The 14,789-nt window shown below is 37.0% G+C and overlaps 1 protein-coding gene across 2 annotated transcripts in view; it reads right to left on the reverse strand.

The window, feature by feature from the left end:
• FILIP1 (filamin A interacting protein 1) overlaps positions 1–14,789 on the reverse strand; it is a 184,652-nt gene that overhangs the window by 9,412 nt on the left and 160,451 nt on the right. The window contains exons 5-6 of one of the 2 annotated variants that reach the window (XM_011383561.2): positions 5,949–8,754; positions 3,032–3,089 (exon numbers count right to left, since the gene is read on the reverse strand). In XM_011383561.2, coding sequence (XP_011381863.1) covers positions 3,032–3,089; positions 5,949–8,754 — 2,864 coding nt within the window. Of the gene's footprint in view, positions 1–2,249; positions 3,090–5,948; positions 8,755–14,789 lie in introns of those variants that run through there. The other variant, XM_011383560.2, reaches the window with a different exon arrangement.

A 14,789-nucleotide genomic window follows, 5' to 3' on the forward strand; every position in this document is an offset into this window, starting at 1 on the left:
TAACACTGTACCTTTAATAAAGACACTACACACTCTGGAGAGCCCAGTTGTCACCCATTAACTTGTCCTCACTGAAAAACTAATAAAAATACCAGTAGAAATTGAATGACTCTATTTAAGCAGGTGACCTAGACAGGAAGGTCATTTTCAAGAAATGATAAACACTCTTAGGGTCTTGTTCCATATAGGAACATTTCTGGTACCATGCATTCTAAATGGCCACCATCGTAATATGCCCCAATAGTCAGCACATGAAAATTCTCAGAAGACCAGGGCCTCCTCTGCAGTTGTGCAGATTGTGCTCTGCATGTCCTCTGGGGGGGCCATCACATTGCAATCTGTGGAAATGACAACCACCCCACTTCTGCTCCCCAGGGCGGGAACCCAACAGCAGCTATACACAGCAGCCCTGGTGAGATTCTCTTTATTTTACTATATTCCAGGGCAGAGGAAAGACTCTAACCTTTTAATCCCATTCACTCTTATAAAAGCACATTAAACTGCATCTTAAAAGACATTATATTCACAAGTGAAAGTTGGAGTTAGAGTAGATTTAATCCTCCACCTTTTATTCCCAGTGGATTTCATTTCTAATATGTGGTTTAGAACAAAGTTATCAAATAAATGTAGAGTTGGTTCTAAAATTACAAAGGAAAACTGCCATGACAATTGCTCTTTATCATTTCTGAAAAGCGAATATGTGTTGTTCTGCCAAGTTTTCTTAGCAGTTGTACTTTGTAGGTGGCTCTATTCCAAGATCCAGATGTATAAACATCCTGTACATGCACTGTTAAGCCTTTCGGAGCACTCTCCCTGCAGATGGTATGGATTTTCAGGCAGAAATGATGTAAGCATGGTGTGAGCAGGTAAAAGCAAAAACAGCAACAGTGACAGTAAGATTATGATAAGTCACTGAAAAACGGCAGGTAAAGTCAAAAGGAATGCGATGTTTCATACTTTTGACAGTTTCATTTGTCTAAATAGAGTATGTTATGGTACAGTAACACTAAATACCCTAAATGTCAGAGAATGTCCTTGTTTTTGAAAGGGATGGAAGTCCACTTTACAAAAGGGGGAAATTTCCTTTTAAAAATATACAGATCAGTACCTAAATTGCCAAGCTCTCTTGTTTAAACTTGTTCAAAATCATTTCTTGAAGTCTTTATTCTCTCTCTCTCTCCTTCTACCTTGAAATCCCATTATTATGGCATGTCTACCTTAGTTGCCCAACATTTTAAAACACATACGCTAAGAACTGATGACCTGTAGGCAAGAGAAAACGGATTAAAGTGACTGTGAATAGTGTGAGGCATCTACCACCATCGTGTACAGTTCAAGTCCAAGTTCTGCAAGGAATAGGAAATCCAGTGTAGAAAGAACTTAGAAGAGTCTCTTTACCATGAAGCATGATGAATCATGGGCTAAAAATTAATCATATGTGTGTGTGTGTGTGTGTGTGTGTGTGTGTGTGTGTGTGTGTGTTTAAACTATTTTTTCTCAAATATCAAGAGCATGAACTATCCAAATAATTTTGGAACACTTACAATTCAGAAGTGGAAAAATAACCTGTAACTTTGTAGTTATTGTATTTTTGTAAAGTTCACCCACTGACTCAAAGATTTTGACAAAAATATTGCCTATGTAAGTCCCCATATGCTAAGCTACAGGTTATTAGCCTTGAGCTCATTTGTTGTTATTTGACTATGAAGCAGTATCCACTTTAACACGGTTAATCTCACAAAGACACCTGGCATTTTGCATTCACATACTATTTCATGCTGATCAAAACATGCTTAAAATTAATGAAAATGATACAAACACAAGTAAAACTGACAGGAATCATGATCCACTTCTCCACCACACACACACACACACACACACACACACACACACACACACACACACAAATCATGAATTGGTTTTAGATTTGTGAGTAAAGTCCACAGTTAACTGAGGGAAATATTCGAATTCAATTAAGTTATGCATGATGTCACTTTTTTCTTGGCATTAATGTATCAGAATTTACTTTCTGCTATTTCCTAGCCGTTCCAACCTCTGCTGAGCTATAAAGAGCCATTTGTCAGCTCTATTCAAACTGCTCCACAATTTAAATCAATTGTTCACTTGAATAGAGCATGAGTCTGACATTAATGGTTCTAAAATTATTGTCTATGAAATTCTGGGAACGTTTTGGAGATGGCCAAAACACCTACAATACACACAGACACACACAAATAAGTAAAACTCTGTTTTTAGGATTCCATATTTCATTTCCATTTTATTTTACATTCAGATTATTTCCTGAAATCATCTCAGAGGCTTTTGTTTTTTCAAAACTTTAAAAATCCAGGCTCTGTGATAGCTAGGAGATGTTTTTTCCAGCACATGAAACAAATTTTGGATTTGATAGAGGCAAATGACAATTGTTAGACTATTTTCTATTTCATAATAGAATTTTTGAAAAATCAATTATTGTGGAACAAGGCCTATTAAATTTGATTTACAATTAGGAAATATGGGAGCTGGCTTTGGAGAGGATGTGATCCAGCTCCTATATCTTACTGACAAAAAAGCAGGTTCAGATGGGTTAACTGATGGAACCACTTTCCAGAAGCAAAACTGGGACTAGACGTCAGGCGCTGCCTCAGGCCCAGCATCGTCAACCAAGCACACAGCAAACAGTAGTTTTGCTAGTTAGTTCTGTTCCCCAGCATGAAAACAAATTCACAAAATAGGAAAGACACATGGCTATTAGTAGATTATTTTACAAACAAGATATTTAAAACTTAAATTAGTACATGTAAAGAGTTGGCACGAACGACGAAGGTTTGTTTTCACCGCAGCAGTAGCATCTGCACAACATACCCCCTCAGCTACTGCCCTCAGCCCTTCCCCCCTCCAAGAGAGGTTGCGCTGCCGGCTGCAGATTTCTTCAGCTCTATTTTCATAGACTGAGTCTCAGCTCGAGGCTCGAATTTGGTCAGATTTCCTGCTCCTGGGGCTGCCACTACTGGCTTTCCTGCTTTCATACCTTTTGACATAGGAATACGGGTGGGTGTAGGCCGCTGAGATGACCCGTCTTGTCCTGACTGTAAGAAAGAAGATACAGAAACACAAGAGAGATGGTGGTGAGTTTACCCTGGCTATGCCATCAGTCTGAACATTAGCAGGACTCTCACCACAGAGGAAGAGCCACAGATGACCCTTCCCCAGATAAAATTGTTAGAAGCTTGGAGTCAGTATGTAATCCACTCTGATTGCTTCCCTTTCTTCTCTCCTGAAACATCTATCCCAAACTTTTTCCTCTTCTCAAGCCCCTACCCTACTTCTTCTACCCTTACTGGAGATGACCTGATCTCCTACTTCGCAGAGAAAATACAGGCCATCTGGCATAAACTCAGGCAATTTTACTGTTCCCCAAGTTCTCCCCACCTTCTTTATATGAAACAGCTCTCCTTTCACCGCCTAAGAATGCCAGACTCTTCACATTTTTTATTTTCACTAATGAAGTGTTCCTGAAACTCTCTTGCTGTGATTTCTTCCTTGAGTCTCACTCATTCACAATCTGTCTCTGGCGACTCCTTTTCAATCTCTTGCTGGCTCCTCGTTCTAGTTTGTCCGCATTCCAAATGTGGGTGTTAACATATTCCATTCTCAGCTCTCTCTTAATTTTTCACTTTCACCCCAAAAATCACCTCGGTTATCACCCCACGTGTTGATGAGTCCCAGGACCCAAAGCCTTTGATGCTCTCCTACCATACAAATCTCTATTTCCAACCACTTGCTAGACATTTCCAGGGTCTCTCAGGCATCTCAAATATAACATGCCCCAGACATTACTTATCTTCTCCTCCAAACAGTAGTCTCCATTTTTTCTCATCCTATCCATCCACACGGCCAAGCCGGAAACCTCAGTGCCATCTTCCATACTCAATTTGTCACGAAATCTTAGATTCTGTCTTCAATACGTCTGTCTCTGTTCTCATTTTCACTACCATCGTTCAAATCTACACCATCTCTAGCCTAGAAAATTGCAACAGTATTTCTGTCCTCAACATCTGTCCCCTCCAATTTTTCTTTTAAACTGTTTTACAGACATATCTTTCAGAAATATAAATAATATATAATGTTTTTAGAATCATCTTTATCCTTTCAATGGTTCCCTTTGGATACTCTATGAGATTAAATGTCAATTTCATAATAAGACACATGCCTCTTCAATATCTGCCCCAAGTTTGCCTCTCCATTTACTTACTGCTCTTGCATTTTGTCTCCAGGCCCAATGGCTGCAGCACAGTGGGACTGCTCACTCTTCCCCAAACATGCCGGGCTCCTTCACATTGCTATACCTTTGCACATGCTGTCCTCTCTACATACTACTTCCTTTTTCCTTCTTAAAAATCTCCCTTTATCTGTGAACACTTCTTCCTCTGTGAAGCCTTCTCTGGTGGTTCCTCTGTATATATCTCTGTCATAGAACCACTAGGTAGGTTCCAATCCCTCCAACTAAGTTGAGAACTTCTAAAAGGTCCTCTTTGCAATCAGCATCTAACCGAGTGGCTAAAGTGTAGCCAACGCTCAGTAAATGTTGAATGAATAAATGCACAAATGAACTAACCTCTCTATTTGATTTCTAAGAGGGGCATCGCAAACTTTTTGTTGTCCTTGATTTTATGGGATCTGATATACCTGAAGTAGGTGGGTCATTATTCAGGCCTTAGAAATCTCAGCTGTTTTGAAATCTTCTTTGTAAATGGGGTTTAATCAGTAGTCAAAATGTTGTGGCAGAAGGTAAGGCTATCTGGCCCTTAAAATGGTAACAAGCTATTCTAGCAGAAAAATATGCTCTAAACTACAATTTAGACCTCCTCTGTCTTTTTATAAAAATTCAAGCTCTGCTTTGCGCTGCCTAAAACCCAATATTGAATCATTTGAGAAGGGCAAGCAATTCTGAATGCTATTCAGCTCTCATAGAGCCAATAATGAAAAGTTTTACTGGCAAAGCAATTAGAAATTCACACTTTTTGAGTCTATGTTTGTATACAGAGGATTAAATTATATCGAAGATATGGGAAAATAAGCCATAGTTTCTCTACTTAAATGGTAAGCTTCCTGTGTTTCTTAAGAGTTTCTAACATATGCTGGAGAATTTGTTCAGAGTCCAGGAATCATAGTATCTAGTCTATTAGTTTAAATTCATACCTAAATAGTACATGCTCTTCTATAATTTCATTTACCAATTTGTCTCCAATAAATGAAGATAATCACTGGAAGTATTTTGAAAAAATATATAATTTATTTTTAAGCTCTAGCTTTTACACATTAAACATGCTTTTTTTTTATAATCATTCATTTAATCGTCCATATGGTTATCAAGTAAAATGTATCAAGCATCTGCTCTGTGCAAGATAATATTAATAAAATATAATGTTTAGACATATAAACCCTTCTTTTTTACTTTTAAAAAGTTTTTAATATTACGATCTTTTCCTCTCATTTTTTGGAATAAAGTATGACTATGGCCATACATAATCACATATTGAATATTTTAGGTCATAGAAACATAACCCAGGAACAGTTTTAGTTTTTCTTGTATATTGACCATTTCTCCCCAGTTTCCATTTTTAAAAAGTATTTTAAACATAAAAATCAAACTTTAAACATTACCACTACATGCTGATAATACAAAGAGCCCATCTTTGCAAGTATTTCTGGGGTCTCCATAATTTACATGAAAAAAATTTTTCCCCTCAAAATTAACTGAATTTATTAAAACATTAGGCTACTTTTTCTTTTCATTTCTCGGTGTAACCAGTTCTCAAGGAAATCTCTCCTACAGGGTTCAGGTGCCCAAGAGGCACATGCCTTTAGTTTTGTTTCGGGTGGTGGATTATTCTCACTAGTCTTCCTCCCTCCCTGGGCCTGCACTTTAGACCCTCTCTACTCACCACTGACTGTGTTCCTCGAGTAGATGAGGTTGTGACTGGTGTTATGGTGATCGTGCTTGTCACTTTGTTTGCACCGGGTCGTGATGAGAGATGGTTCCTGGGAGAGCGAAGGACAGTGCCAGTGGAAATCTCCTTTTCAGCTGTCATGTTGACAGGTCGAACAGTAATAACTGGACTTGCTCCTTCAGCTGAAGTCCCAGGGGATCGTTTAAACTGAGAACCTAAATGAATGTGGATTTTATTGTCTTCTGTGGTTATGATATTGGCATTGGAGTTGTATTTCCTTACTGGAGTTGGAACAGTCTGTTTTTCTGGGGTGACTTTGAGGACAGTCCTTCCCATGGGCATTTCCTGAGATTCGGGAGAGACTGCAATCTCAGCTGGCGCTGCTGATGTAGACACTGTCATTATCTGAATGGGGGACGTGGGCCTGTCCGCAAATGCACCTCTTCCACCTTCCGGGGTCTTCTCTCTGGAAAATGTGGTAATTGTGACTGGGGACATGGCTCGTTCTGTGCCGAGAGTACTATCTCCACTTTTTGGTTTTTGAGACATAACATTTGGTGATGGAATAATAGTTATCCTTGGTTTCTGATTCCCTAATGTAGGAATGACAGTGGTACTAGAAAAAAATTCTTCAGACGTTGGGCTTGTTATCTCCAAGGTCGCAGTACTGTTCTCATGGTCTGGCGTCACCCGAATGTGCAGGGGCTGGCCCTGCTTTGGTGAAAGAACCAGCTCTCCTGGGTGCCCTGGACTGGAATTTGTTCGAGGCCCTTTCTCTTGAGTGACTGAGGGCCCGTTTTCCCTTTTTCTCATCCATGGAATCCAAGACTTTCTCATTGTGAGCTCATTTGCTGCCGGAGGATACCTGTCTAGAACAGAGGATCGTTCTATAGGTTTTTTCAATCCCACCTGTCGAAGGTTACTCATGATATGATTTTCTTCTTGAAAGGATTTCCGTATAAATACTGCTGGCGTTTCTTCCTCTGCTGCCTCACTGCTAAGCACATCAGTTTGTACTCCAGTTGATGCCACAGGTATATCTACCATTCTTCTTCCATTCATACTGGGTCTTAGAGCTCGGCTATAACGCTTAGAAAGCTCCAATTCTTTGGTCAGATTGAGGACCTCCTGTCCCATGTTTTTGTTCTTATTTTCTTCTTCCATAAATCTTTGTTGAAGGACAGAATAATCCACTTGGAGCTGAGAAAGCTGATCTTCTTTGTTCATTAATTCATGAATCTTCTCTTTAAGAGCTTGTACTTCAGCTTTTAAGTCTCGACTTTTAGCCTCCTCTAATCGAAATCTGTGTCTCAGCTCAGCTTCCTGGCTCACAGCCTCACCTTTCTCTATTGCTTTATTCTTGGCGATTTGGTGCTTTATCTCATCCAGTTGTTGAGAGAGGAAATTAGCCTTATCCTGCTCAGTTCTAAATTTCTGCTCTAGTTGATCATACTCATCCTCTGTCTTCATCAAATCTCCTTCCACCACCTCCAGCTGTTGGAGACGTTTCTTCAGTCTCTCGATTTCAAGTGTTAGTTCCTTAATCTTGTTATCTTCTGGGCAGGTGAGCTCAGGTCCTTTTCGAGACCTTCCTCTTGTTATTTCTCTTTCCACTTCCTCTATTCCATCTAGTCTCTTCTTTAATAAGTCAACACTGCAGCTTAATTCAGATGATTTTTCTTCTTCACTTTTCAGTTTGCCTATTAACTCATCTCTCTCTTTTGTCAAATTGTATACTTTTTCCTCCATTTCAGATTTCAGTTTTAAAAGCTTCTTACTTTCTTCAATTAGTTTTTCAGTTACATCCATCACCTTTCCTTGTTCTACCTTAAAATTTTTATTGAGTCCATCCACTTTCCTCTCTTCTTGCTTTATTTTTTCCATCATATTTTTCCTTTCATCAACCAGCATCACAGTAAATGACTTCAACTTTGTAAGATCATCTTTTAGGCTTAATTCGGCCTTTTCTAATCTACTTTCTGAACACTCCAGTTCTTTGACTCGACTCTTGACCACCTCCAATTCATTTAGCAAGTCTTTGGTTAAGTTCTTTTCTTTTTCCAGATTTAAATGTAGCTGGGTGCATTCAGATTTACTTTTGCTAAATGCCTCTTCCAATTTCTCCAGTTCAGACATTCTCTTCTGTAACTTCTCAACTTCAAGTTTGAGCTCCCTACTATGATGTTCTTCCTCTTGCAACTTCTTCTTCAATTCCCTGCACTGGGATTCAGTTTTAGTGATCTCCTCATCTTTACCCTCCATTTCAAGCACACGTTTCCGAAGATTTTCCACTTCTGCCATGAGGCTGGAGTTGCCACATTCCCCTTTGGCAATTTTATCTCTTAATTCCTGAAGTTCTTCCTCTGCCTTTTGAAGATTTCTGTTGGTCTCTTCTAGTTCCTCAATTCTTTGAGTTAAGCCAACCAACTTGAGTCTAAGTTGCCTGTTGTGAGACTCTTGATTAGCCAACTTAGCATTCATCTCTTCATGCTCTTGGGAAAACCTGGAAGCCTTGTGTTCAAAATCCACTTCTAACTTGAGCAATTTCTGCCTGTCTTCTTTGGATTTGGAAGTGATGGCTTTGAGCTTTTCTTCTTCTTCCCTCAGTTTCTGAGTAAGATCTTGTACTTTCTGGCTTTGCAGGCCAAGTTGCTCGATATGCATTTGTCTTTCATCCACCAGCATGAGTGCAAAGGACTTGAGTTTTACAAGCTCATCTCTTAGTTTATTGAGCCGCTTAGCATTTTCCTTTTCTTTGCGGGCTTGGTAAGCCTTTTCTTGTTCAAGGAGCTTTTTCAACCTGTAGAACAAAATACATTAAAATGTTATATTTTATTATCATATTATATATTATACTGTATATCTTTTATTTATATGTATTATACTTATTATTATTATAAGTATTCAAAGATTAATCAGCAAATAGGTCTGTATTGGATACTAAATAAAAGATAAAATGCTATTACAATAAGTCCCTTATCAATTGCTACAATTTCAAGGTTTAACAAATAGCCATTAAAAAAACTAATCAGAAGTCAAGATATTGGTTATCCTTAGAGAAGGGTAGTGACTAGAAGGGGACATGAAGAGGGTTTTTAAAGTACTAGTTTCTGTTATATGATTTACATGCTAGTTACACAGGACTATTCAGCTCATAAAATTTTAGTAAGCTAAACACTTATGAGTTCCTTTCTGCATATATATTATACATCAATAAAATAACCATTGAACAAAACTTGGGTTGTGCAATAAAAATGACTATTTATATAGTGCTTCCTGTATTGTAGGCACTAGATGTTATTTTATCTTCATGGCCATCCTAAGAGACATGTACTGCTATTATTATCCCCATGAAGAAAATGAGACATGGCACCTGCCATAGATCTCACAGTAAGTAGCAGTGCTGGGATTCAAACTCAGGCACTAGGGCTGTAGAATTCTTGCTCCTCACTTCCATATCATATGATCTCAAAAGAGAAATTTACTTTAAATAAAAGAGAAGGCCCAGAAAAGAAGAACCTTTGGGTTTTCTTATTTTGTAAGCAATCATCACCTGATAGGGACAAGGTAAGACAAGGTTTCTCATAGAAAGCTGATCTACATAAACTGATTTTAGTTAACACCAGAACTGGCTCAGGATTTTGTCTCAGTTTTCTGATTTAAACAGTTTTTTAAATAGAAAACTAGGTTAGGGAAGAAATCTGAATTATTATTAACACAAGAATGTGGCAGCCAGAGGAATTATTATGTTTCACAGGTCTAAAATGCACTTTCTCTATTATGTTTACATATAGCCTTAATAAGTAGAAATGTAAATATGCCAGAGTAACTATATTACCATCCTTGTATTGGTCATCCTTGTATTAACTTGCACCAATTTTTAATACTTATTTTCGATTACCCATAAAAACAAAGTTAAAATAATAATCATATTCACATATCAGTGCAAGAACATACTTTAGAAATTTATGTTTATATGAGAAGGAAGTCATAAACAACCACTAATCTGTATTTGTTTAAGAACATTTATTCTTTCTATATTTTTTATTTCAATATATTTTGTAGCTTATTTATTCTGAATGATTTATTTTATATTTATGACTAGATTAACTGTTACCCAAGTAAATAGAAGTTAATAGTCTCACAATGCATTTTGTAAGAAATGAGTGTACATATACATAGAAGCCCTTTGTAATCAAATCCAGATAATTACTATAGATAATTACTATAGGATGGCTCTGCTAATTAAGATTCTTCTACGGAATTTATTTTTATAAAACATATCCTTGTGTTTAAGCATCTGTTAACTAAATGCATAACTTCCAAGACCCATTATGGCTTTATTCCTAAAATAGGAGAAAAAGATTGTTTTCAAATCCTATGGACTTGCATGAGCAACACTATAATAGCTTTACTAAATGTGATTCTTACATGTGTAAAAGGGTACTTTGTTGACCACTTTCTCTTTTTACTTAGAGTCAAAACAACTGAAATAATATCACAGAACTATGGAGTAGCAGAGACTTGAGGGGATATTTTCAAATTCCCTTGACTTTAATTAGGTTGTCAGAGACAGTTTACTGAAAACACCAATGTTTTCTACTCTAAGCTGAAATGTTAAAACTTCTCAAGATATTTGTTTAAGTTTCCTATGCCTTTCTGTTATCAGAAGCAGTGGGTTGGAGTGGCTAAAACATAGGCTGTGGCGTCAGACATAATGGAACCTGAATGCTGCCATTTTCTAACAGTGTAACCTCTGGCCAGTCACTGAAACTCTCTGACCTTCAGTCTTCTCAGCTGTCAAGGAAGGAGAGAGAGTATTAGACCTCTCCTACAGGATTGTTCTGAAGACTGAAATTGTAGAAGTAAAGTGACTGACACATAGACTCAATACATAGATGTAATAAAACACAAAACAAATATAAGAACTAAATTATGCTATTCTCTCCATCTGAAAAATCTAATGCTTTTTGTGTTTAATCTGTAAGTATTTTCATGTTGCTATCCTGTCTTTGATAGTAAAACATAGGACCTTGATGTTTTAGCCAGAGGAAAGTAAAAGGCTTTCTGATCAGTAGGAAATCCTGTGAGCTACAGCATGACCATAGCAGAAATCTGACTTCCAAAAAACCACATTTACCAGATCTTAGCTATGGTTATTTCTCTTTTTCTATCCCTATTAAGCTCTCTCTCTTTCCCTCTTCTATCACATCTTAAACCGTTCCCATCTCATAAAATGGACCTAAGAACAATATGTGGCCCATTCTCCGCCTTCTCCCCAAATCCAATTTCCCAGTAGGCATAGCTGAGGATTAGATTCAGGACCACGGTAAATACTGGTAGTACAGTGCAGTCAGCCTGCCAATAGTGTTCTGTGTGAATAGATCTGTTTTCAGATTTCTATAGACAAGGCCTTGAGGATGGAAATGATGAGATGAATTATGAAGACTTTGCAAAAGGTATCTTGGCATGGGCTTTATGACTGTTCACTCACTGGAAGGAAGGGAGAGAGAAATAGAAAAATCTTATTCAATGTTTTGGGTCTGAATTCTTGCAAATAATAATACCTCTAACAGGAATATGAAAAACAGGTAAAAAGAGTATTGGTAGAAAATTGAGGCAACAGCAAGATAGTCAAATTGAAAAGTATACCAGGCAATGGTTAACAATACTGTATTCTACATATAAATTTTTAAGAGGACAGATCTCATGTTAAGTGTTCTTACCATAATAAAATTTAAGAAATTTAAAAAGCATATCAAGAAATTAGAAATGTAGTATTTTAGAGATAAATCTTATATATCTTAGTCCATTACCCTAACGCTTCCCCACTGTCATTATTCCAGTCCCAGCCCTAAGCATCTTTTGTTGACAATTTTGCAACAGCCTCCTGAATGCTCTCCTCACAATCTGAGCATTGTCACTTGTTAGCTATATGAGCTTTGGCAAGTTATGTAATCTACCTATATACCTCAGTTTCCTCACTGATAAATTGGGCATCAAAATATTACCTGACTCAAAAAAAATTAAAAAAGAAATAAACATAAATAAATAAATAAATAAATAAATAAATAATAAGAATATTGCCTGACTCACAGGGTTTATGTGAAGTACATACCAATTAATATACAGTATCAGCCCATAGTAAGTATAGTTTTCTAATTATTATTATTATTATTATTATTATCATCATCATCATTATATCTTACCTAAATGCAAATATTACCCACTCCCTGGCTTTCCATGGCTTCCTATTGCTCTAAGAATTGAGGCATGAAATTCATAACACAGTTCAGCGTGATTCAATTCCTGACTACCTTGGCAGGTTCATCTCAAATCAATCTCATCTCTGTTATCTAAGCTGCTAACATTCTTGTATATGCCATGCCTTCTGCCTAGTATTTCTCTCCACTTTTTCTTTCACTCTGGCACACACACCTGAACATACCTGGTTGACTTTTTACACTTCTAGTCTCATATAAATGTTACTTCCTCCAGGAAGCCTTCTCTGACCATACTGATTAAGTTAGATCTCTTTATAGATTCCCAAAATATCCTGCAATCTTCCTTTATAACATTTATCAACATAATAATTTAATGTCTGCCTTTCCTTATTATTGCAAGTTCCATGAGGGTACGTGCCATGTCTGTCTTGTTTGCCCTCTAGCACAATGCCTAACGTATAGAAGGTGCTTAAGAAACATCGACTGAATGGATAATAGAAAAAATAAACAAGCTTGAGCTAGAAATATAGCTCAAGACACCTATGTTGAGATCCCTCACAATGTTGAGTATTAATTTTTGTTGAATGTATATCGTGGTTGTTACTAGGCCAGTAGTTTGATGTTAATAATGACTATTAGACAACGAATGTCTCTAGTGAGCAATGTCCTTTCCTGAAGAGATGTAGCTCTTAAGAAGGAAACCTCACTTGAGAGAGGCAGTCTTCCCTATATGGACTGGGAAGATATTAGTACTTGAGGATGAACAACCTTTAAATAAACTATACAATGCTTATTAGAATATTAGAACCCTAAACACTATTTTGTAGCCCAGGCTGAATTAAGGCTTTGTGTCTCTTTCATAAGATTTAGCATTCTTTTTTTGTTTTGTTTGCTTGTTTGTTTTAGCTCTTTGTTTAAAAAGTTGCAAACTGTGCTACAGAGAAACAAGAGAAAGGGTATTATCCACAGTTGGACCAGAACTCTAATGTTAGAGCAGCACACATCTGGGGTCTAGCAGGAGAAAAGAGTGGTAACTAAAGTGAGAGAAGTCTCAGGAGGAAGGAAAGTCAGTCAATAAGAGACCTTGGGCAATTTGTCAGCCTTCCCATACCCGCCCCCCGCCCCCAGCCCATGAAGAATCTCTTACAGTACTAAAAACTTGGTAATTCTTGAATTTTTATTTCAATAAGGCAGGTGATAGTCCCTTAACACAGAAATAAATGTGATTTTCAAAAGAGAAACTATGTGGAGAGAAAAAGAGTAAAGAATGGAGCAAAAATATTTTTGGAAAGACCCAAAAATAAGGGCAAAATAAATAAAGAGGAGCTATTGTAGGCCTGACAAGAGAGATAAGAGGAGAGATATGAAGAGAGTCCATGTAACAACACAGGAGCACCAAAGTAAAGGGGCGCTGGTCTCCATATATCTACCTCCCTAGTCAATTTAGCATTCTACTTTCAGTTGGCTTTTTTCTTCCCCCGTACCTAGAAATCCTGATTTATATTACATGAGCATTCGGAAGCATTATCATGTAACTATTCACAAAACATAATGACTATGGCATATCCTATCTTTCTTTCAAACAATTTCCTAATAGTTACAATTTTATTTTCTGCTTTAAGCAATTAATTTGCATTACTAGGCACCATTTTCATGTAATTATGCTATTTAAAGAGCAGAATAAGAGGGCTGTGATATTGCTTGGGCCAACTCATCTTACCACACCCCCTCTCCACTCTCCTCTCTGCCCATCTTGCCATTCTTCAACCATGCCCTGATCTAAACATATTAGCATAAAAAGGAAACAAACCAGAAGGCCAAGACTACGAAGATGAATTGGTACCCTAATTCTCATCAGCAGTACATGCAGAGCCCTAAGTACCCTAAAATGAAATTTATTCTTGGCAAGCTCTTCATTTTCTGCAAGCATTTTGTCTTATTTAGAGGACAAAAGGAAGACAAGTAAATGATCTAATATATTTTTTAGAATTCTCTCGCCTTTCTTAATAACTTTTTTAAAACATATTCCTCATTTTTCATACTAAATAAAACTATATTTTTAACTTGTGAGGTTGTCATTTATAAATGTGTTAAGAAATATAACTATTTTCAGCTAGAAGACCAAAAATGTAGGCTCAGTTGTTCTGATTGTTTATAGTGTATACATTTGTCAAGACTCATTAATTATGTAATTAAAATTGATGAATTTTGGGTCGGCTTTAGCTCATGCAGTTACTTTGTCATGGGAGGCTACTAAAATTGATGAATTTTATTATATGTAAATTCTTCAATAAAAAATAGAAAAATAATATTAAAAGCCCTGGAAAGTATTCCAAGATGTCAGATTAAGGGAGAAAAGTTGTAAACAAATATTATAAGAGAATGACAAAATATGATAGAAAACAAAATAGGTTATTAATCTTATGGCAGAAAGAAATGAAAGCAGAAGTCAGAAAGATAAAGTGAAGAGGGCTAACATTTTCAGGTGGGATTGGAGGGGCTAACAGAAAACTTGTTCTGGGGAAATAATGTTTCAGGTACTAGAAAACCTCTAGTCCTAATATTATTTCAGGGGGCTCTTAAAAGCCTACCCTAAATTCCAATTTTTACT

This window comes from Pteropus vampyrus, unplaced genomic scaffold (assembly GCF_000151845.1).
Source record: "Pteropus vampyrus isolate Shadow unplaced genomic scaffold, Pvam_2.0 Scaffold526, whole genome shotgun sequence".
NCBI classification, from domain to species: Eukaryota; Metazoa; Chordata; class Mammalia; order Chiroptera; family Pteropodidae; genus Pteropus; species Pteropus vampyrus.